At 39.0% G+C, this 24,935-nt stretch overlaps 1 protein-coding gene and 1 long non-coding RNA gene across 6 annotated transcripts in view; one reads left to right on the forward strand and one right to left on the reverse strand.

The window, feature by feature from the left end:
• The window catches only part of LOC115334567, a 58,044-nt gene extending 34,918 nt beyond the window's left edge, over window positions 1-23,126 (reverse strand). Inside the window, exons 1-3 of one of the 3 annotated variants that reach the window (XR_005934015.1) lie at window positions 22,637-23,126; window positions 17,847-18,093; window positions 16,288-16,377 (exon numbers count right to left, since the gene is read on the reverse strand). This is a non-coding gene — a long non-coding RNA (uncharacterized LOC115334567). Of the gene's footprint in view, window positions 1-12,179; window positions 16,378-17,846; window positions 18,094-22,636 lie in introns of those variants that run through there. The other 2 variants (XR_003921162.2, XR_003921160.2) reach the window with 2 other exon arrangements.
• A 553-nt stretch (window positions 23,127-23,679) lies between these two features.
• PRKD1 (protein kinase D1) overlaps window positions 23,680-24,935 on the forward strand; it is a 149,716-nt gene continuing 148,460 nt past the window's right edge. For all 3 annotated transcript variants that reach the window (XR_005934014.1, XM_029998885.2, XM_029998893.2), the window contains exon 1: window positions 23,680-24,045. Coding sequence is in view for 2 of the 3 variants with exons in the window: in XM_029998885.2 (XP_029854745.1) it covers window positions 23,854-24,045 (192 nt within the window). In the remaining variant the exon portion in view is untranslated. The remainder of the gene's footprint in view (window positions 24,046-24,935) is intronic.

The raw sequence follows: 24,935 nt of genomic DNA on the forward strand, positions 1-24,935 counted from the left end.
TCCCAGACTGTGCAGAGAAAGAAGGTAAAAAATGTATAGCTCATACTGAAAAGCCTAGCAGCCTTAGGGTTACCTGTATCAAAATGTCTGGAAAATGGGAATACCTTACAACAGAGTTTGAAGCTGAGCTAGTGGTTGTCAGGGGAGCATACACAAAGCATTGATGAAATGTCTCTGGTTTTCAGATGTTTAGGTGTATGTGGTTAGCTTCGCACAGAGGAATCCCAGCCTCAGCATGGAGCCTAACTCCATCTCTCAGATTAAGTGAATCTGACATTATTCAAAAGTGCTTTTACATATTTTATTACTAAATGACACTAATAAAATATATTTATCATTCATAATGAATAAGTTTATTTTTATAAGCAAATGGCTATTCCTAGATTTAAAGTTTTCAGAAAAATTCCATTTTGGGGAAAAAAGGAATTATCTCTTTTTTTTTAACCTGCTTTCAAAAGATTCCAGAAATTTTATGGTTTCAGACTTGACATTTGATTAGCTAGAAAGATGGGAAAATGCCAACATAATATACCTACTATAGTAAATAAATTTTAAATTAAATATTATAGAATCCAGACACAGTGTACTCTTCCATACTTAAGCTAGCATATATACAGTTCAAACAGAAGGCAAAAGTTCAAGATCTTCTTTGCCTAAAGCATTTATATTTTCCACTGAAAGTAACTATTGTCCAAGGTTGTCTGGTTTTGGCATACAGATTTCAAATGATTCCTAGCCTAGTGTGAGAAAGAAGAAATTCAATTTTAAAGAGAGTGAAAATGAATTTAACTGCCTAATCATTCTTTCTCTAGTAAAGTGATAAAATATGTACTAATAGACATTAATAAACTAAAAGAAAGCAGAGAAGAATAAATGTATAATTTCTTGCTTAGCAACAGTTCTGTAAAAGGATAACAATCTTACCCATAAATTACTCAGAATGTAATACTCTGAGAGTGCCTAGTAATGGACAACAAAAATGATGCTGAGTAGTACCCAAAATTAAATGGTATCCAGTATTATAGTCTTGTAAAAGAACCTTTCCAGGGCTGAAAAGGTTTATTTCCACAGTAATCTCCTAGGAATTCAGCAATACTTCCTTGATGACAACTGGTGACTTTCTTTGTTTTCCTTTTAGGCCTGTCTTGGTTTGGTTAACAATAGATTTTAAAAAGGTAAATTTACACTTAAGTATTTCTCTTCCTTTTCACAGTTTGATCTGATGGAAACCTAGCTTACCAAAGAATCTACATTAGCCTTTGCTGTTAATATACAGACAAAATACTGTTTCTTATATCAAAATGAATTCTATTGGATTGTATGCAACCTTGGAAATTCATCTCTTATGACAGCCATAACTAATCATTAATATTTTTTTCCTGTTGCCAAGTACTTTTGGATTACTTAACCAAATAGAATGATATTTAACTCAGAGTGTCCTAAATCCAGTGGCAACATAAGACTAATGGACTTCTTCACCTTTATATGACTTTGTCTGATTTCTAATCAGCCTAAGTGACCATGCTGGAATGAAATTACTGTGGTTTATGGGACCAGAACTAAGAGTCAAGAAGAGATGAAAATGGACCTAACGTAATTTACCAGTCCCTTAAAAATGTGCCCCACATTAAAAAGAAAAAAACTTTAACAACAAAAAAGCCACTTACTTATGTAAGGTGTTATTTTAAAATACTGTAACTATCCTTTTCCCAGGAAATACATAAATAAGTATCTGAAAACTTATCTGCCCATATATAGTTCACCCCCACTCCAACTGCAAGTTGTACAGATCCATCAAAATGAATGGTCTTGTAGAATGTGGCAGAAGAACAAATAGCAATGTATTTCTTACACTTGATTCTTAATATTTGTTTAGATTTTACTGTGGGTTAATTAAAAATCTGTGAAAGTTGAGGAGTTGGAAAATTGAGTTAAATTTTAAAACTGCCATTTTTAAATAAAGTAATAAATGAAATAATGCAGGTTAAAGTTAATTTTTTTTTTTTACCAAAGTCAAATAATAAAGTAGTAGGATGATAAATGTTATTGGCTGAACAGTTAACATAATACAACTTAAATGCATCGTCCTTGTACTTCCAGTAGATGGCAGGTATAGTACTTCAAACTTTTAAAAACTCAACAAAACCCTTGTCTTAATTTTTTGAAACAATAAGATGCTATTATCTGGAAAGTTTTGTTTATAATACAACAGTCTTTCCATATACATGTATTTTTACATTTAATATCCTTACAGAAGATATACCAAGAAGAAAAGGAAAGTTTAATACAAGCATATTAAATACTAAAAGCAAATTATAGAGTAATAAAAAGAGAAAGAACACACTGAACAACACTCACAGAGAACTGGAATGCTCAGAATAATATTCACAATAAAATAAAAACTACAACTGGCAATCTTAAAATAGGAATCTGAAATAAGAAACTTTGTATTTATTTCTCTTTTTCATAAATCTGCCTCTTTTTAAGGCAATGGATATATTTTTTTTTCCATAAAGGAACTTTCAATTTTCTGTTACATGTCACTGAAAAATTAAGAACCACGAAATTACAGTCAAGCATTTACAAATTCAGAGATTCCAGCAGTAAGGTTGTCAGCTAAACCAAGATCAACATACACAAGAAATGATGACTTTTTTTTTTCTACTGCAAGATTGAGTAATAAAATGCTACTTGCAGCAGAGAAGTCCCCCCTCTCTCAGGTCATAGGATAGCTAATTTTCCGTTACTGATTAGGGACAAAACCTCTCATTTTCTTTCCATTGTTCAGTACGTGACCCCATGCCTTGTTCACTGCACACAGCTACAACTTCAAACTACTCTAAAGCCTATCTTACTAATTTCTGTAAGTGCTTTTTTGCGTGCTCCTCAGTTTCATAATGTCATGAATGCCACTTTATCTTGACCAAGGTTTGGTGAGTTGACTTTCTGATATTACCTCCATTTTAGAAAGGGGAAAACTGAGATGGTTTGAGATTAAGGTCAAAAGTATTTGCAAATGTTCATTGAATTGTCTGACTTTTTTGGTGGTGGTGGTGGTGCATGTTAAGTGTTACAGCATTATAAAGATGTGGAAATTTTTTTTATTAATTTTCATTTCAGTCATGAGTACAAGTAGAATTGCACAACTCGTGACAATTTCTGAGATCGATGGTTTAAAGGAAAAAGACTAACATCATACACAAATTGCCATTAAAATCACCTTCTAAATACAATTTTCCAGGCAGGTTTACCCATATTCATCACGAAACTGTATTTTGTGTTCTTTCCATTCCATGCTTTATTCCAGCTTCTGCACACAACAGAATAGCATCTACTTTCTAGTTGGTTTCCCTAGACATCTGCTGTTTGGTCACACAGCACTGAACGAAGTGGGTGGAGTCATCCCACAAGCGTGTTTACTGTTCTTGGTTTCTCTGCTCAAACTCACTACATGAATATTAATTATTCCACTTATTTGCTGTCTTGCAGCTCACATCCCCCAGCCACCTCTCATTAAATTCCAGGTGGTTTATCTTCATCCTTAGTTAACTCTTCTGTCCTCTAACCAATATTGGCATTCATTAGTTTTCCTTTTTTTTAATTTTCCATCCAACCTTCTCCCTGGCTTCTCATGTCAATATATCTGCCAGACTATTTCACTTCTTCCTCCACATTCCAAGTCAGGTCAAATCTTCCTCTGTAGTTCTTATCTCTCCTCCAACTTTCCCTGAAAACAATACACTCGTATCTTGTTTCAATCTTCCTGTGCAATCAGTTTCAGTTTTGGTTTTGTTTTAACAGCAATTCATTGCCTACCTTCAATGTTTCACAGTTTAGACACCTGACTCCCTTCTTCTGCCTTCATTATTTCTCCTAGACTACGGTGCTATGAGTCCCTTCACCCCAGTTCTAAGATGCCAGCCTTGAACGAGAAGTTTTCCTTTTTTATGTTGTCTGGAAATCACAAACCAAGGTATTATGTCATATCATGAAAAAAAAACCAGTAACAGATGATCATAAACACATCAATATCTATTATGCTCTTCAGTCCAGTGCCTAATACTGACTGTCTCCCTAAGTGGAGAAGCTCGTGCAAGGAAGCCTGGCTTTTGTCATGTACTCTAAAGTTTGCCTGCTCAGTCCCACTGTGAAGATGGCAAAAGTCCAATCTTGTCAGTAATAAGAGGTGTGAGAGATGCAAGCGGTGATGGAAACAACACTGAACATTATGAAGCATCTACTGAGCGTGTACAAACTGAAGTTTCCTAAAGGCCTGTTACCTGAACAAATTTCCATGTTTTAAGGAAATGGGAAGACTTCCATATGAATAAAAAAGCTGCCAAATCTCCTTTTCTACTTATAAATATGTGAATTGTAGAGTTTTTCAAGGAAAAGAGCAAGAAAGTTTTTTACATGCTATTATTTCCCTGAGTTTCATTCTTGGAAACCATGCAGTTAGTTTTGGCTGAATTAAAAAATAAAACAAAATAAGTTCTCATGCAGGTGCCAAACATGAGAGATTTCAGTGAAATGAATAAATTAAACAAAGTTGTATGCAACAGATAATAGAAAAGTAACCTTAATAAAAAGCAGGAAACTTTAACAACAGGTGATGATACCAGCTCTGCATTTAATATGTGTTCATACAAAGCATACTTGGTAGCAATAGCCTTACAGAAAAAAGCACTTCTCATAACTTTGCCAGTGTTTCATCTGCACTCTCTGTATTTCCCGCTTTGGTCATTGCACTGAGGTCATAGTTTGGATCACAAGAGTTGGTTTGGTTTGAGTAGAAGAGGAATTTCTATTGAGGCCAACTATGTCTTTAATGCAATCTTATTTATTTATCAAAAAGTATAAAAATCTCTTTTTTGTACACAGAAGGAAGAAGGAATAAAATAGGAGATATTATCTTTGTGTATGTTGCCATGCCTAAGTTAGCAATCAGAACAAAAAGCTGCTCCCAAGCTTTTTTTTTTTTTTTTTTTTTTTTTTTTGAGGCTCAGGCTCGCGGCATTTCTTTGGAATTCCGTAGCATTTTATTCTTTGTGGTACTTTTTGCTGCTCCCCTCTCACACATATAGACATAACATGCAATAGAATCATTTCATTCATCCACCTTCAGATACATTTTTTAAAAAACATTGAGAGGTTTCCTCTAATTACAAATATAATAAAAAATATAGACACTAATTATAGATCAGCATGAACTGTTTAAGTCTTCAGTCAGTAGCCACTATGAATCACTAATATTTAGGGCTTTTTAAAGGTGGAACTTCCTTAGATTAAAAAATTGAGTTTGCACAAATCATTAAAAATTCTAGCTAATCAGTTTTCATTTAAATGGCTTACTGCATACATGCTACATACACACATGCTATGCAAGATAACAAAATGACACCGTACAAATGTGAAAAGGACAATTATCTTTTTGGATAATAAAGATGCTTAACGCTGATGAAAAGACATGATTTTTCATTAGAACTGAGTAGCACTATTAACCTCAGCCATCTTCCATATTTTTGGTCACTTCTTTTCATGTGGGAAAAATAACCTTTCCTTGAATATATAGAAAAAAGGTAAGCAATAAAAGAATAAAAGACTTCAGGAAGTAGGCCAAAACAAACAACATTCACTACTTAATAATATTTCAAGAGTTTGTCAGCCTGATTCAGTCCAGTCTTGAATCTATTCCCTGTGAACATATTACTGTTAAAAAAAAGACAAGGAAGAGAGAATGGAGTTTTAACATGGCACTCTGTAGTCAGTTTATTTCACAAGTGTTGAAGGCTAGTTGAGAAAGTGGAAAATTTTTGAAGATCTTGTCACATGCTCCAAATATGTCAAACAGATCTAGAACTAAAGCTCCGATTGTGTATTTAGGGATAACACTATACAACAATAACATTTTTTGCACTTCTCTTGCAGCATGATAGCAGTGAATGTATCCTCAATGCTCTTTGTTTGCCACAATCAACTGCGGAGTATTCCTGAGGAATTAATTTCCATGGCATGTTTTTGTTCTTTTTCACGTTACCACTCAGCAGGACGACAACACAGAAAATTGCAGGAGGTTTTTCATATAATGCAAATCTTCAGTATGCCACCAGTTATGTGAAGCAGCAAGCCCCCAAAAAGATACATAGTAATACATTACAAAGACTAACACAAAAGAGATGAACAGGGATATCTGAATTAAAATTAATTTATGGAATACCCTGTGTACTTCAAATTCAATGTAAATATCCTGTTACGTGGAATTCTCAGTAAATATTACCTGATGAAATTATTTAAATATTGTTCTAGTAATAAAGTTCCTGAAAATTGAAAAAAAAACCCCTAAAAACCCAGAAGTGACCTTGTTTGTGTAGTTTCAATAAACTGCACTGGGAAAATGTCTGGTGTTACTAGCACTCTAGGAAAAAAAACCCAACAAACAACAAAACCCCCAAAAGCAGAACCAACAGCCAAAACCAAAATCCCCCACAAATCATGGTTGTCAGTATTTTGAGTCGCTTTACTGAAAAGCTGCACAAACTGTTGTACTACCTTCTTTCCCCTGGCACATTCAGTTCATTCTTTGTCACCTGTTCTGTCAGCAGAGGGTAATGAAAACATTTTTTTTTCCCCTCCAAACAAGACCTGCTTTAACTGAAATGCTCCAAGCTGCCACACACACGTAGTGGAAACAAGTCCTGGCCTAATCAGTTTCCTCCTTGCTTAGGGACAAATGCAGCAGAGAGTATCACCACCTCCAGAGGCTCTGCCCAGCCAGAGCTCTAAAGCAGCCCAGGGCTTCTTGTTTACTTGTAGATGTCAAAAGCAAGTTTCCTGTTCTCTAGAGGCTTACGCCAAAAATCTAATCACAAACACATGCGTGGAAATGGGAGCCATTAGTCTTAGGAAATTAAGTCATTGAACTATGAGGAAAAAAAATTTGAAGTAGATACTTACTGGAATTTTCAAAATCATGATTTGAAATACAGCAGCTAGCTCTGAAATTGGGAGTGTGACTGGACAAACAAGACCATTTTGAAAACACTATCAAAACTTTTTAAAAGCCTGAATGCTGGCACAAATTCCCCAAATAATGCTATCAGTATGTAGGACTGGAGAACATGTTTACTTCAGCATCCCTGTATATACCATGGAGAAAGACAAGCAGCTCCAGAGGGTGACTCAGTTCATAAAACACACAGAGGTGCATATCTCTCACCATTGACTATCTAAGGAACTTACTCATTTATAGGAGCCTCTGCTAAGTGCTTTAAGAAACATGGGATTCATTTGAACTAATGGACAAGAGGATCTCCAGTTTCATGAGTTCAAAAAGTTCAGGGGGCAGGATATAAAGTCGTTCAGCATTAGTGTGGACCAGATATAGGATTTTGTATGACTTTTCAATAGCACTGGAACAGCGAAGGAACACTAGAGCAAAAAACTAGCTTAATGTGCAAGGACTTAGATATCTGGGATCTTATTAATCCAATTGTTCCTGAAGTGACTGTCAATCTTTTTCAGAATAGAGACAATTTTAAAAGGGAGAAAAGAAAAATAATAATTTTATTGATATTACAAAGACTGGAATTTTAAATGTGAGCATCAAATGAGAACAAATATTCTCGGTCCTGTTGAATGGTTTCAATGTTTTTTTCATATGAAAGAAAGATAACAGAATGAAGAAAGGAGTGTACATTTGAAGTGATGATATTACAATCACCAAAGATGATCCTGGCCATGCATTTATGCTTTTGAGAATAGAATGCCTACTTGCCCTAATCATCACATCACCATGGATCCATTATTGTTGTGGAACATACATTGGCTTAACTGTCTCTTCAATACTAAGTAAAACTACTCTAACTAGGGAGGTGATCCTGGTAAGGTGGCCTGGAGCAGAAGAAAGAGAAAATAATAGTTTTAATTTTGAATTAATTGCTTGTAAAATAAAGTAAATGAAACTATTTCTCTCCTTACATTAGAGTTCAATAAATTGTCTGTAGGTCATAGTATGCTGACATAAACCTGGAATCTGCAAGTTTTGCACATAAACTATTAAATTTGTCTTCACCTCATTGTGGCTAATTTAATTCCCAATTTTTCCAGAATAGTTATATCTAGCTGCCATGCCTTGTCTTACATTAAGGCAATTCTTGGAGCCAAGCATGCTAACAAATTGTCCTGTGTCTATTATATAGTCTCAAGCATCAGAGACTGGGATGTGACATAGTTGAATATTTCTAATACAATGATTTGTCAGTCCATATGTTTCAATGCTGAATTTTTTATTATGTTTCAGAACTGGGCCAGATCACAATTTGTATCTTCTGATTTGGTCTGGTTGTAGTCAGAAAGAATAAAAAAGTCCCTGGTCTGTTATTTAAAAACTGTATGTAATAAAGAGCTGTGTTGCAAAACAGATGACTGATTGGCCTTCATTATGATGTCTTCTTATTCCTAACCACCATCTTCCCCAAGGCAGAACTACATCAGTATTATGAAGATTTTGGATGCAAAGTAACCTGTGTATCAAACTTTGATCAGGAAACATGGTGGTTCTTCCTTTTATTCTACATCTCTGATGTTTAATTCACTGCGAATTAAGCAGTGAATTTAAAGGCAGACAAATTGCCAGACAAATGCTACCCTGAGTAGGATGTTCTTTGCAATATGTATATTGGAATTAGAAAAAAGGTCAATTGAATCTAGAAAGAATGTTTTAGAAGTTTTTAATGTCAAAAGTAAAACTGTACAATGTTCACAAATACCAGAAACTCATTAGAGAAGAATCACACTGGTATAAAAGCTGCTGTTTTCAAATGTAGAATATTTACAAGATCTCAAAGAATTATGAAATTTTATTTTTTTTTTCTTTTGCAGAAAGCTTTCTGTCTGTGGAAATGTCTTTAAGCAGAATACAGTTAAGTCCAATCCATTCTTCAGCCAAGATCACCTAATGATTCCTTTCAAACTACTTTTTAAACTTCTGTTTATCATGAACAGACATTAAAATTTGCTATCCAAACTTCTTGCTTATGTGTGATATCTAAGATAAACCCTAATTGGATGAATTTATTGTAATTTATATTACATGCACATATGAGTGTGATTGTTGAAGTTTATTGACTTTTTGTGAACATTTTTGTCATTAAAAATATGTAGTACTGTGGAAAAAGAACAGAATATGCATGCATATGAATGAAAATTTGTTTATTTAAAGTTTAAAATACGTTCAAGAAATATTTTTTAAATCCCTGTCAAATATTTATGTAGAGCTTTCAAAGTTTTACTAAAATGAAGCGACACTTAAAAACAGAGCCACTGAATGCAAAAAGGCCCAGCTAATATTTTGAAAATACATTTTCAAAATGATCATAAACCCCTGTCTCTCTTCTGCAAATAGCAAACTGTGGGATAATGTTCACAAACACCATGGGATCCCTATCCCTCCAAATATGTGTTATTGTATTCCTGAAAGGAATAAGGGAAGTAGGCTCAGGCCTTTGCCATGAAACACTTCAGTTAAAACAGCTGAACTTTATCCCAGGCAGAATAAAACTTTGACAAAGAGTTCTGGCGGAAATCTTGACCATCTGTCTTCATGACCAGTATACAGGATAAATGATCCAAGTGGTCTTATTTCAAGAAGCACTTATGAGTGTTAACTAGAGAATTCAGAGCTTAATCCAGCTTCTTACTATATTCAACATAGAGTTTTAATTTAATCTAGTGTTATAGACAAAAATTGAAATATGCCAGACTCAGGAAATTCAAAATGCAGGTTCTCACAGCCACTGGCATTGAGCCCCTTTGCAGAGATGTAACATTTTATTAGAACAATGCTGTGAGCATATGCTGCTGTGGCTACAATGCAGTTAAGTGACAGCTGCTGTGGAAAACATAAAATTCAATTTCTCAACTTCTGCACAGAGTTCACATCCTCTTGAATTAACATAAATATTTGTAATGAATATAATATTTGGCATTCCACACTGAATTGTTTTGGCTTTTGTAAAAACAGATGATTTTTCATTGGAAAGCACATATGTAATCTACCAACTACTGGCTCAGTTTAATGAAGTGCTGTATTTTAAATGTACTTCAAATCTTTAAATATATTAATGGCTGATATTTTCAATTCATGGTTTGTATGTTTTGTCTATTGCAAAATGTCTGAAAAGATAACATATTTGAAACTTTAACTGAAACCCCTCGGGGAGGGGGGATTGACTGAAATGAGAAAAAAAAAAATGTTTTCTCATCATTTGCTCTTCTCTTTCGCCTCCATAGTGCCTAAAGAGTTTCCAGTACAGCTTTGTATCAGTACGATTTGTATTTGCTTACTTTGAGATACTGTGTTGCTGGTTGAAGACTCACATAATTTATGAAACTTAACTGAATGTATTTGACTATTCTGGTGAATACAGAGAGGAAGCTTACGATGAGGAACAGCTGCAAGGGTCTACAAAGCATAAAGATCAATCACCCTAATATTAAAGATGTGAGTCACTGGAGTGCTGATAAATATAATTAACTATTTCCTAGACCACATCACCTGAGATTAGGTCAAAGTAATATAGACCAGCTGTTCCATGAACCCCTGACCCCAACTATCATTGCTGCAATTAATATGGACCAGCCAAACAGGACCACCTAGGATTTTAATGAGGCAAGCTTTAGACAAATGCCTGTTCTTTGCTACATCTGTGAGGACTTTCACAGCTCAGTGTCTTAAAGAAAGAAGATATAGTTACCTAAAACTATTATTTCATCAAATAAATCAAATTTCTAAAAAACCCCCTTGTAACACATTTATCTAGACATTTATAAAGAGCTCTTCGCAATGCTGTGTGCTCAAGTCTGAACTGAAAGAAGCAATTGAAGGTTTGCACCAACACACATGCACGCACAATCTCCTCCAGAGGAGAGCATGTTCCTTCTTTCTTGGCAGGAGGCAGGTGGGGGGCAAGTGGTTATTGAGCTAATTTGATACTGGTGACACCTGAATTCAATTCCCTGCTCTATCACAGAAAAATGTGGTCCATAATTTATGAGAAATTGTCTCAGTTGTGAAGCACAGTGCACTGGTATGAAATTAAGCTTTAAATAAATTAATTTGTGTCCTTGTAGCTCTCTAACTGCAAAGGATAAAGCTTATATGTATACTAGTTTAAAGCAAGACTGTATATCTTTGTTTCACAAAGTATCATGAATTACAAATGTGCTTCATTCCATGACTCTTGATATGGGAATAACAGTTCTGCTCTGCTTTGGAAAGCTGTTGTAAAAATATACTTCAAAAACAGTGAGGTACTCAGATAGCATGAGATGAATGCTTAAAAAAATTCTAAAATATATTGCTACTCTAACACCTGCAAAGTAGCCAGTGGAATTCCACTGATCTGTGTTCTTAGCAAAGATTTGTCTCCAATGTAGGTCTGAATACATGAAGAAAAAGAACACTTTTTCTTACTTTTAGAAATACTAAAAATGGGTCTTTGTCCTGACCCATAACTAGAATATGAAAATAATGTGGTGGCACAGGTACAAAAAGTATTTAAAAAAATGTATAGCCCATAGGCTGTATTAAATCTCAAAGTTATGTTATCTGCCCACATCACAGAAAAGCTTGAATCCCTATATTCAGATTGTCCCACTTAACAGTCCTTCTGAAAGCAAAAAATACTTTTCCAGCTGTACAATTCAAATAATTCAACAGTTGCTGAATTAAACAAATAGGAAGTGGCTTTTCTTTAGAAGTTTTGGAGCAGCTTCCTGAAGTTGTACTGTGTGTTGCTTTCATAATGCATGAAAACTAACCCTAACATCACAAAGGTTATTGAAGACTCTTGTTAGTCATGATCGGTAATACAGGAAAAAGCTAAAACCTTCTTTGTGCTGTATGCTGCAAAGGTGGCTATAGTTTGCTCATTGAAACAAATAAGCTTTAACAAACAAATAATATTTTCTTGTGCCAGTGCAACTGACCCCTATGCACCATAGCATCATTTCTCTGCAAGCGCAGCATTCCATCATTATGTTTTTGGTATTAGGGATATATATTTACAGATATACACTTCTTGATTCAGGTGCATTATCAGTTTTTAACTGGGTTTTCTTTTTCCTTTTTTAAGTGACTAAAAAGATTTTTTTTAAAACAAAAGTTATTGAGAATCAGGTTAAAAATTGAACAGAAAGAAATTTGAGATCCGAAGGTGAAATATTTAGCAACCTTTTCTTCACCTCTAATGTCTTACTACACAGCTGTGCTGAAACTATCAAGGTATAGTGACACTGATGGTATCCTGAAGACCAGATTTTCTGATTGTCCGTAGACATTCACACACCAAGTTCCAGCTCCTACCACCTACAGAAAGGAAACTGCCTGACTCAGGGGGATACCTACTAAGAAAAGGAGTAGAGCAGCCTGTATAAGGAGCGAAAGCTTTGTCCTTGTTCTTTCTGTACATATGTGCCCTGGTACCCTGCAGAATCTCACCGAAGAAGGCCTATTCTTTGCCTTATTGGCTGAGCCTCCAAGTGAAGATTGGAGTTGCTCCAGTAACTGTTGTACAGAGAAAGATATAGAGCAAATTTCCCCTTGAGGATAAACACCGTACTCAAAATGGTACTTTTGACTTCATTCATTCTAGGCAGAAGGAACAGATTCCATGTAAGTTTATATTTAAGGCCAAGTACCTCTCTCAAAACCAAATGGACACATGGGGGTCAGTGCAGGCAATGGCATCTCTGTAGCTCAGAACATATTTTATATCCTACCAATGGCCAGTCTTATTCTGCTTTCCTCTCTGTCTCTGTGGTGCAGAGCTGCAGATAGTCCTATTACCCATTCACAGATGGTACAGCTATTAGGAAAAAGTGAAGGAAAGGAATGTAGGGGAGTGAATGCAGTGCACAGCTGGAGTTGGTCACTGGTGAACACCAGGGGTTTGAGGGACATGATGACATCAGGTACATGGCTGTGCATGACACCTGTCATCAATGCATGCTGCAGCTGGTCAATGTCATCTCAGGATCTGATGATACTGGTTGCTATTCCAGCACTATGTCTGGAAAAGGTATAGATGTCTGGAAAAGGTATAGCTGTCTGGAAAAGGTGTAGCCATCTTAAAATACTTGAAACGTAGGTTGTTCTTGCTTTAGGTGACAACTAAAAAGCATCTCTCAGAATCATAAATTCAGATTAAGTTCTTTACTCTGTCTCAGTTTAAGATTGCATGGAAAATTCCCGAGGCTCTACAGGCTCCTTTTTATGCTTCCTTCTCTATGAGATGTGATCCTCAAAGCATTTTCAAGTCTACAGTTGGATCTTTGTGCTCACAAAGAATCCAGAGAAGCTCTTTGCTAATCTTGCCACCTATGCAAAATCAATTAGAGGACTGAGTTTTATGCTTGGAACATAAAAGTATTTATTTGCTATATTTAAAAGACAAAATAGGTTATAGGTGGTTAGAAAGATATACACATCCAGGCTTGATACTCACAAAGTTGTCTATTTTTCTCTCCTAGTTCTGGAGTTAGCAGAAAATTGTTGGTAACAAGTTCTTATGAAATGAGAAAAAAAATCTGCCTTATAGACCTCTAGAAGGGAGATTTCAGAGACAATTATCTTGTCTTTACAACACAGACCCAGAATGTTAGCCTGATACTTTCTTGTTGAACCTAATAATGTGTAGTACAAAATGCATAACTTTTAGAAAATCGTCCACTCATGTTTGGAAGATATCCACATATGAATTTCTCCACTTTCTTTGAGAGACTCGAAAGGGAAAGATGAAAAAATGTGCCTTATTTCTATAAGTTTGATTTCAACTTTCAGGGTTTTTTTAAATGTCATCTGTTTTCTAAAAATTCCTTTATTCTTGATAATACTCAGCTTGATCAAGATCAGTTTACTTATGTTTATTTCTATATCCTCCTGTTTGTCTATATTTCTATCTAATTTCACATTGTTATATTCTCTTACATCCCTGAAAGACATTATTCTAATCAAGTTATTTTTAAGACTCTCTTTGCATGCTTCATTGTGTCAAGATCCATTAAATTTAAGCATAATCAAACACAGTTAATGTTTGAAATGTCTTCCTACACTATCTTATGATTTCCTTGTTTATATAACCCAGGATGACAATGCTGCAGCACTGTGTAGGGCTTCATGTTGAGATGTTTGTCTACTATGACAAGGAAAAGATACACTTTTTTTCCCCCTGTGATTAAGCCTAAATTGTGGTTTAAATGAAAGGGCATTTTCTGTTATTACTTAAGGAATTATTCTGCAATTAAGTCTTTTTTATATGCAGTTATTTTTCCTATCTTGGAGTAAGACACAGGAACAGAGGTTTTGTTTCCTGTGTGTATTTAGTTCTATGAGATTATCCTAAATAAACAGATGATGCAATTGGTGTAAGAGTGAACTTTCATTAAGTTATTTACAAGGCTTGTATGGAACAACTTTTAGTGCTCATGTAGTATGTAGCATGTGGTTACATGGTCTACCAGTCTTTTATTTGTTGCATATGAAAATGAAATGAAGTATTTCTTAATTTGAATTCCAAACTAAAAAAGCTATGATAAAATGAAGTTAAGATTGCAAGACAGTGACTTTAAATGAAAGGAAAATACAGTTCTAATTATCTTAGAACCCAGCCTGCTGAATTGTTAAGGTTAAATTTTTAAATCCAAACATTTTCAAGAAACTGTGATGCACAATTGTAGTACTCCTTGTAATAAATTCCTTTCCTGTGAATCTTCTTTCTTTCCATTCTTACCTTCCTCCTTCCTGCAGGTTCCTTGGGATCCCCTGCACCATTCCGTTCCTTCATCCTGTCCCCTCCTGCGTAAAATACTAGGTTTCCCCATAATGTCATTCTTAGCTCTGGCTTTTCAGTTTCATGCAGTGAAACCAAAGCAGCAGCAGCAGCAGCAACCAACTCCAATAAACATTAAAAGATCAATGACAATTTAAAGCTATTGATTCCCTATTCCTATGGGCAGCCTCTCTTAACTCATTAAATCATTACAAGTAAGGAAACTTGCACAAAAGAATAGAGGAGCAGTGTTTAGCGATTCTTTTATATCTATTGTCTTAATAATCCCACCTAAGTAATACCTGGGCCTGTATGTGGTCTTAGTATTCATGCAGCAATCATTAAATAATTTAGGTTAACCATAATTTAATTTATTCTAATTATATTGTACGCCAAATTTTGTGGATAAAAATGTTAAATCACATAAAAGTATTGTAAAACTAGTTGCAGTGGGAATAACTAGTCTGACAAGCATCATTTTATATACCAGCGCAGAAAGTCAGTAGTCATTTCAGAAATATCTAGCCCCTAGGTAAATTTCTAGTTCAATTTTAAAACTGCCTGTAAACCTGCATCCCTTCCATATTATCAGACATTGCTTAGATCACAAATAAGACTCTGCCATCCTTACTTATCCTTGGTCACTCTGTAAGTAAGTTCTCTACTTTGACTCCATAAGGTTTGGAGACAACTGTTGATGGATAGTTAACAGATTATAACTTTTCCTTTAGGCTGTATCTGCTCACAGAAATAGTATGATGCCCATTCCTACAGGTCAAAATCATGCATAAATTACAACATACATATCTGATTCTGCATGGGCAGTACTCTCACTCCCACGACCTGGATTATTTTTTGAACTGCCAAAGAATTTCAGTGGAAATGACATGGAGGCCTGGACAGCAGCCACAAAAATATTAGTGTTAAGTAACAATATAACAGGCTCCTGATGTGTAAAAGAACAAAGTTTGTAAATTGGTTATGCTTGTATGTATTAATAAGTGAACAGTACTTCAAGAACTTTGCTATAATACAAAACAAATTTAACTAAAATACAGTATAACTGATTTTCAGTAGCATACATATTTTACTAACTGAATTATCAATTTAGTTTCACAAAAATTACCAAAACAGAGCAAACATACTAGCTGCTTGTTGAAAACTATCCCCAGCTAAATACTAAAAATCATGTAATCATTTCTGAAGAGGAAACAGCTGTTATATACTATTGCAAAGTCTGACTCTCAGACCCAGAAATTTCAGGTCACTGCAGCCCAGAATTGTGTAGAATTGTGTGACAGTGACATTCAGGAGACTGTTTAGTGAAATGGTGCTACGTAAGTGATAAAAAAGTGTCCTTCACACAGAATACATTATTCAGAAATCATCTAAGAAGTAGCATTAAGAAATTTCTGAATAAAACCTGTGCTGTGTCTTCCTTTAAGGTACAATGACTCACTCATTTCCAGTATCCTCAGAATGGGAAGCACGTCTCTCAGATAGCAGTTTTAAGCAGCAACAACTGCCTTGTTCCAGAAGTATGGTGCTCCTAAGAACCAGAGAGCTAGTGAGGACAATTTGCACAAATATGCACAAACAATGCCAAGATACTCATGCTTATCTGAATGCATCAGTTATTCTATCATCAAGCCATAACAAACATCCTCAAAGCATACTTTGGGATAAATGGAGCCTGTCCTATCCCAGAATTTTTCAAGTATAGTGAGGTCAGCTTGGAGCACAGAGAAAAAAAAACCACAAAAAACCTCTTCCCTCCCAAACCAGCACACTTTTTGCTCAAAGAGAAGAAACAGAACATGCAGACGTTTGACATAAGAAAGCTTTATCCTGCAATCTTTCAGATCCTATTTTAATGTTACTCTATTGCCCTGATTTCAGCTGGGATAAGAATTGATTTTCTTCCCAGTAGCTGGTATAGTGTTATGTTTTGGGTTCAGTATGAGTAGAATGTTGATAACACACTGATGTTTTCAGTTGTTGCTAAGTAGTGTTTAGACTAAGTCAAGGATTTTTCAGCTTCTCATGCCCAGCCAGCAAGAAGGCTGGAGGGGCACAAGAAGTTGGGAGGGGACACAGCCAGGACAGCTGACCCCAACTGGCCATCGGGGTATTCCATACTATGTGACGTCATGTCTAGTATATAAACTGGGGGGAGTTGGCCAGGGTGGGGATTGCTTCTCGGGGACTAACTGGGCATTGGTTGTCGAGTAATTTCATTGTGCATCACTTGTATATTCCAGTCCTTTTATTATCATTACTGTAATTTTATTATTGTTATTATCATCATTATTATTTTCTTCCTTTCTGTTCTATTAAACTGTTCTTATCTCAACCCATGAGTTTTTTTCCCTGATTCTCTCCCCCATCCCACTGCATGGGGGGAGAGTGAGTGACCGGCTGTGTGGTGCTTAGTTACCAGCTGGGGTTAAACCACGACAACTATCTTGTACGTCCATGGTCAGTTTGCCCAGAGATAGGCTTACATAGGCAGAAAACAGTTTTGCCAGCCTAAATCAGATTTTAACTTCCATTCCCAAGATATTAAAAAATAAAAAAAATCTGGGTTTTTTTGTGATCCATTTATAAAAAATACTACATTGAGTTGTGTCTGATTTTTAAACTTGAGTTTTGAAGCTTAATGTTTTTAAATGTTTTGTCCTAATTATCTAAAACATTTAGCAGAAAGTCATGGAAGATAATACTCCAAAACTTTGCTTTTAGAAATGCTGAAGCAATTTCAACAATTGGAAACATTTTTTAAAAAACCCAGCAAAAACAAAACAACAAACAAAACAATTTGGGAGATTTACTGTCAGTATTCACATCAACCATTTAGATGTTAAAATGTTACAATTTTCTCATGGAAATAAGTAGCTCATCAGAAAATCCCTAACCAGTTCTACAGCTAACATCTGCTTCTTCTCTCCAAATAAATGCCCAGGAGCTTATCTGTAAAACTATTTTGCCAGTGTTCAGATATCACTCCATTTAACTTACCAGTTCAGCCCCTAACATGATACCGATCCCAGATCCAGATTTGCATTTCCAACTCTAGTGTCCTTTTCCTTTCCATCACAGCCTCCACATTTATTCCCAATTTCATTCCATTGTATTCATCAGTCTGTTTTTCTCTCTCTTCCTTGGTTAATTTTTTTTTCAGTGCTCTGCTTTTGAACCAAATGGTGTCTGCTTCAGGAGGGAAGTTATGGGAGCATGCAGTCCACTTTAAACATCATTTCAGCATCTGAAAACAGCAGAAAACAAAAACGGTTTCACTTTTGTAGATCTGTCTTTAATAAAGCATGTTTTGCTGCTTAGTACGAATGCAAATATGACAGTCTGTACTGAGCTGTAGAAACAGTAAAAGTTCACATATACTTAACATAAACAGATTTGGCTGAAAGTTCAGTGTTAAAATCTAAGTCTATATGAAGAATATGTAAACCACATCTATATGTGAGAGCCATTCCTTGTAAAAGATGAGGTTTCTGCTCAAGTTTGTTAGTTGGAGTAGACAATACATTATCTGCATTTTGCAGATCATAATATGATGAAAAGTAACTTCTGGAAATACTGATCCACTGCCAACAGAAAAGATATATTGGATAATGCTGTCATTCATAATGCCTTTTCTGCAAGCAGGTGGCCAGTGCAGTCACATTGTTAATAACAATAAAAAAAAAATAAACCTAGTAGGGGGCAAAAGAAGTTATAGAGTATTTAGATAATTTTTCAAATAGTGTCTGATAAACCTAGAATAACAGGCTATTTAAATATCTCACTGAAGCAATCACAAAATTATATACTTACCTTTGAAGATTAGTGAACAGGTAAGATACTGGAAGATTCAGAGTAGAAAAAAAGTATTTAGGGCATTACTGATGTGTGAAAGTAGTCTAAAACAATAAAAAAAAAATGTAAACACTGGAAGACAACAGTGAAATCAGTATCAGGCCAGCACTGATTTGTTGTAAAAGACAGATCATGCCAAACTAATAATATTTCCTCCCATTACAGAGCACAAGCAGTAGGTGTGATGTATTCTGACTGATGAGGTTTTTGACACAGTCTCATAAACAATTCTTCTGAGCAAACAGAGCAAATCAGGCTGGGAAGAAAATATTATAAAATGGACACAAAACTAGTTGGGTAATAACACCCAAAGAGTATGGGTGTGATGGAATTCCATGGGAGTCTGTACGTCATCCCGTTTTATTCAATCCTTTACTAATGACTTGAATAATGAGTATACCTTTTAAACTTGTGGATTATGCAAAAAGGAGACAGACTGCAAATGCTGTGGAAGCACTTGTGATCTGAATTCAAATGATCTTGATAAATTGGTGTAATGACCTAGAAAAATAGGATGGGTTTCTATACAGATATGTGCAATGCAGGATGCTTGTGCAGGAATAATCAACTTCGGATATACAGAAACAGGAACAAAATAATTACTTAGCAGGAAGAAGCCTGCAGCTTATAATGGACTGTGCTCTGGATGCAAGTCAATATGCCAAGAAGGTAGACTGTTTGAAAATATGGCTTTGGGATGCCTCATCAAAGCAGTAAGCCTAGAGGTGTGTGTGTGATTCAGGAATGTGTGAGATGAGGGAAACAGAAAAATTTTAGTGGTAGAATGCAAAAATGGGTATTGGCCTGATTCAACAACAAAAAGTGTCTTTGCCTACTTTAACATTTGATCTGTTGTTGCAGGTTGAGGTAAATTTTCAAGGATGAAAAGTTATCTTCAGCAGCAGCTTGGAAAAGTCTACCTTCCACAGGCTCTTGCTCTGTGTGGAACAGCCTATGGAGTCCAGCAGAGGTGAACAAGTGGAAGTGACCTAAGGAACAAAGGGTTTATGCCAACTCACTTTCTTCCTGGACAGATGATGCCTTCCTTCTGAGGAAGAAAAGATAAATTTCTTTCAAGGGAGAAAGAAAGATGACTGTCTTTACATCTTTGAATTCGTGTGTGCTGTCACAGGTAATGAAACCTGCCTCGTTTTTTTGGATCCCATTAAAAACATAACAAACATCTAAAGGCAATTATCTTCCACTCTGACCTTGGGAAACAAAGAAGTTACCACTGTACTGGGCCCAAAAAGCTTGTGTGAGAGTAAACTCTCAGTCTAAATTTGAAAACATTAAAAAAGGTTATCTGTCACTTTCTTTGCTTATTCATTCTAATGACTAATCATTTTCATGATTAAAATTTGAGCTTTATTTCCAGTCTCACTTTCTATCCAGCTTCCAGAGACTGCTGCTTCTTACTGCTTTCTCTGCTTTATTCCTATTCTTTTCTCCTTGCCAAGATACACTATACTATTGAGTATACTGCCAAGCAACCTGTTGCAAAATACTGATCTCAGAACTAGATGTGATGTTCCACTATCTGCCTCACAAAACCAGTAGTAATCATCTCATTGTAATCGCCTGTGTTCTACTCTCTACATAAATGTACCAAACCTAAATTTTAGGTCAACAACTTTGACCTAAAAACTACCACCACCTATGTCAAAGAAACTGCCTTATAGAATATTCTCCATTGTTTAGGTATATCCTGCACTATTCTTTGCTAGGTGTTTGATTTTTTTGAATTAAAACTATGTACCATATAATTACTTGTGTTAAAGACCAGAAAGATAAACGTATAACTGGGTGTTCAAAAAGGATCAGTTACATCACAGATAGAGAAAAGCAGAAAGCAACAAAAACTTTGTGAAGGGGATGTTTTTCTTATTCCCAATTAATAGAACAGAATTCTGTCTATACAATGTAGTAAGCCGAAAGAAAAAAAGAAAGGTAACAGTTTCAGAAAGGCATCTAAGTCGAAGGTCAAGTATACAAACCATGAGAACATACAGAAACCACTATTCATCCTTCATACTGTACTAATACAGAGTAATTAGAAGTAACATTACAGCAACTATACCTTGGGGGCAGCTGGGAGAGGTTTGCATAATGTAATGTTACAGTGACTGCTGACTGCCCTCTTCCTGTACGTAGCTAGATGCATAAACTGTGTAGCCATGCACAGCAAACTCATTTTTCTCCCTGCAAGTTCATGTGGCAGTTCATGTACTGCTTAATTGATCTGTACAGGTGCAGCGAAACCTAAACTTCCAGCAGTTTTTCCAACTGTGAATGTACAGATTGGCTCAACCAGGCATGCACACTGTATCAGGTCACAGGGAAGAGAACAGACTGCTGTGGATGGTCTTTTCCCCTCCCTGGCATCAGTGCAATAATTCTCCCATCTGAAACGAGCATGAAATAGATGACATTTCAGTCAGTACAACGGGGCAGGTTGTACTCAGGATCACATCATGTGATTTCATGGAATCCTTTTATAAATAGCATTTGTATATGACTGGCTGACAGAGTGTTGAAGAGGTCCTGCCCTCATCTATTACAATCACAAAGGTCTATTTGACATGGCTGATACACTAATTGAACGACTCGGCAATCTACAACTTTTTAAAGATACTATAATCTTTCTTTTTGAAGAAAAGCTTGTGCCCATGTCTGCACAGAGGATGTGGATCTGTGGGCGAGTCACAACCTATGAGCTCTATCACTAGATTTCACATAGATGAGAAAACCAAGAATATATAATTCTCAGCATTGCTACTGCTACCTCTCCTCTGGTTATTTTAGGAGTTGCAAAGGAGTTGTAACACAGTGTATAGTAGCTAAGGTCATATACGGCTGTCATTTTTCCACTCTTTCCTTTGAAAGCAAATGTCATCATGTGACTCATGTTGTGAAATGCTCAATTATGTGACCGTATAATTAAGTATGGCAAGGTCAGGAGAGAGGGGGATAACTCACTACCCCTATTACCATCAGAGCCACATCTGCTTTTGCCACAGTGATCTGTAAGGAAGAAGCACTCTGGGAGTAGTTGATGACACTTATGACACTTTACTGCATTCAGGGATCACCTGAACAATGAAGCAAGGCTGCAGGATCTCTTTCAACAGGAGAGAAGTAGGAACTACAGCACTCAGAGAAAAACTACCACCGGCTACCTGATGTGGCTCTGGCCTTGCGTTTGAACTTACGATGACAGCCATCCAGGGATGGCAACTGGACCTCACATGCCCTTCCTGCTACAGATTCACACAGGGACCTCACAGTCCTCCTGTGCTGACTCCTGTATAGAGTAGCTGGCTGGGCCATGGGATCATGGGAAGCTTGCAGTAGTTACAATGCCTCCACAGGCTTTGACATGGGAGTATAAACATGCATTCTCCAAAATATCCAAGCACCAAAACACGTAGTGTAAGGGGAGCTGTTGGGAAACAGCCCATCACAACGCTAACCAGCATAGCCAGGGTACACTACTGTACCGAAACTGATTCATTCCTAAGGAAATACTGCAGACAACAGCAAACTTAAGTATGATTTTCAACAGCAAAGTCAAAGAATATGTTTGAAGATGATTATTACTGCTAATGTGATAATAAGAAGTCTAAGTGGGACTAGTAATCATTGCATTCTAGAGTGCTGACATTTTCAGCAGATTTGGTAGTCTGTAGAGGGTGCAGATTAAAATGCAACAATTTCAAAAGAAAATTCATCAAAGAATAAATGGATACAAAAATTTATAGACAGTAAGGTGCTGCGTGTGTGTGCAAATCCCAGGCAGGAAACAAGCTGACAATAGTGAAATGAGTCCTAATAAGACAGCTGATCAAAATGAAACAATGCTGCACCTGTACATTTGGTCAAAAAAGCAGTTTGTAAAGAAACAGGTTGTAAATTTGATCAACCGCTGTACTTACAAACATACATTTAGTACTGCCATCCTTGCAGGTGCCATATATATAGCTCAAGAGTTTCTCTGTCGGTACCTAAAATATTTACAGTTCGCGTTTCCCATTGCCTTCACAGATTTGCAAGTGGAGATTAGGGATAGACTTTTTAGACTAAACGTTGCCTGCCGTTGGTGCTGCTTGCACAAACAGGTGGGGCTTGCGCTGATCCCAAGAGCTGGGAAGAGTAACTCATCCTAGTTTTAGGTGGCAGGGAGCTCCTCCTTAGCACAGCCTGTACCTGAAACTGGAAGCTGTTTTAGAGAAGAGATGGGCGTGAGCTGTCCCTTGTTTCTTCCCCCAAACCTACGGGGGCTGCCGGAGGAGGAGGCACCACGGTGCTGACGAGAGCGGCTGGCCGAGGTCAGGCAGAAGAGCCGGGTCCAGGCCGGAGATCCCGCTCCCCTGTCACTTCTTTCCGTCCTCGGGGGCAGCTGCCGCCACCCTGCCCGGGAGAGGCCACCGCGCTGCCTGCCGGCGAGGGAAAACCCCGACTCTCCTCAGGCTCTGCCTCCACCTGCGGCCCGGGAGGGCGCAGAGAACCGGGCGAGGCGGGATGAAGGCGGCTTTGAGGTACTGCTCAACGGGGGTGACCGGGAAAGGGGAGGCGCCCCCCCACCTCACCCCCCCCCCCAGCACGGCAGCCCGCTGACTGGGCCGGGTGGGGAGACCGGACACGGCTGAGGCGAAGCCCCGCCGCGGGGGCACCAGCCGGCCCCGCGTAGGCTAGGCGGCTCGGGGACCACGGCGCCGAGGTCAGCCCCCGCCGCCTGTCGGGACGCGGCCGCCGTTTGGTGGCGGAGCGGAGCGGAGCGGCGCGGCCCGGCCCAGCTGGGCGGCGGGCCCGTCCCGGCGGAGGGCGCGGCCCGGCCCGCCCCCGCGCCGCGCACAGCGCCAACAGCCGGAGCGGCGGCAGCACCACCTCGGCGGCGCTGGGCCGGGCTCCCCCCCTCACCCTGCGCGTCTCTCTCGCCGCCTTTTCCTGTCTGCATCCTCCCCGGTCCTCCGCCCCCCCCCTCGCCATTTTCACCCGGGAGGAGCTCGGCGGGACTTCCCTGAAACTTCGCGGGGGAACTCGCCCGGCGCCTCCGGGGCGGCCGCAAACTTTTCACCGCGGCGCCCGCCTCCCCCCGCTCCGTCCCTGACCCCCTCGGCTCCGGGGCGGCGGCTCCGGCGGGAAGTTTTCGATGAGCGCCCCTCCGCTGATCCGGCCGCCCAGCCCGCTGATGCCGCCGCCGGGGGCTGCTGCCGGCGGCGGCGTCGCCTTCCACCTCCAGATAGGGCTGAGCCGGGAGCCGGTGCTGTTGCTGCAGGACTCCTCGGGGGACTTCAGCCTCGCCCACGTCCGGGAAATGGCTTGCTCCATCGTCGACCAGAAGGTAAGAAGAAGCCCCCCCCCCCCCCCCCCCCCCCCGCCAACCGAGCCCCCTCCCCGCCGCTCCCACCCCTTCAGACCGGCTGCCTGCCGGCGCTGTGGGTGGCTGTGAACTTTCCTTTCCCCGGCCTCCCGGCGGCTCGGCTCCGGGGCTAATTAGACCGATGGCAACTTTTCCTGCGCCTCTCCTCCTCTGCCGCCGGCCCCGCTTCCCTCAGCCCGGCCCCCCGCTCTTCCTCTGGCGCCCCGGTGCCGAGGAGGCTCCGTGCGGGATGCTGGCATGCGAGCTTGACTCTTATTTTGTTGGCAGTGGATGCAATTAGCTGTACTAATAGCTGTTATTAAAAACAAACCCCAGCCGGATCTATCTGCCTCCTTTTTAACGCGGCGGAAGGACGGGGGGTGGGGGGAGGCAGAAACCTGTCAGCTGTGATGGCAGCGCAGCGCCCTGGGGCAGTTTGCGCGTTCTCCCGGCCTTTGCTGGGAGAGGAAACTTTCCACTTAAAAAAAAAAAAAAAAAAAAAGCAAACAGCAACAAGGAAAAACCAACCGCGAGAGCCCAGGATTCAAAGCGGCGCCCAGCGCCTCGCACGCCTTGCCCCGTGCCGGGCAGCCCGGCAGAGCCGTGAGCCGGGGGGGGCGTCAGCGCGACGGCCCCGGTCCTGCCTGCCCCGGGGACGGTGCCAGGCCGCGGGGCTGCGCGCTGCGCCGGGCGGAGAGGGGCCCGCGGTGCAGGCTGTCGCCGGGTGCCAGCCCCGGGAGCTGGCAGGTGGCCGCGGCGCAGGAGGGGGCTGAGTCAGCCCTCGCTGGCAGCTGCCGCGGGCGGCGGTGGGTCACTGGGCGGGCGGGAGGGTGGGGAGCGCCGGCCGGGCGGGCGGCCGCTGCGGTGGCCCC

Source organism: Aquila chrysaetos, chromosome 2, assembly GCF_900496995.4.
Source record: "Aquila chrysaetos chrysaetos chromosome 2, bAquChr1.4, whole genome shotgun sequence".
Lineage (NCBI taxonomy): Eukaryota > Metazoa > Chordata > Aves > Accipitriformes > Accipitridae > Aquila > Aquila chrysaetos.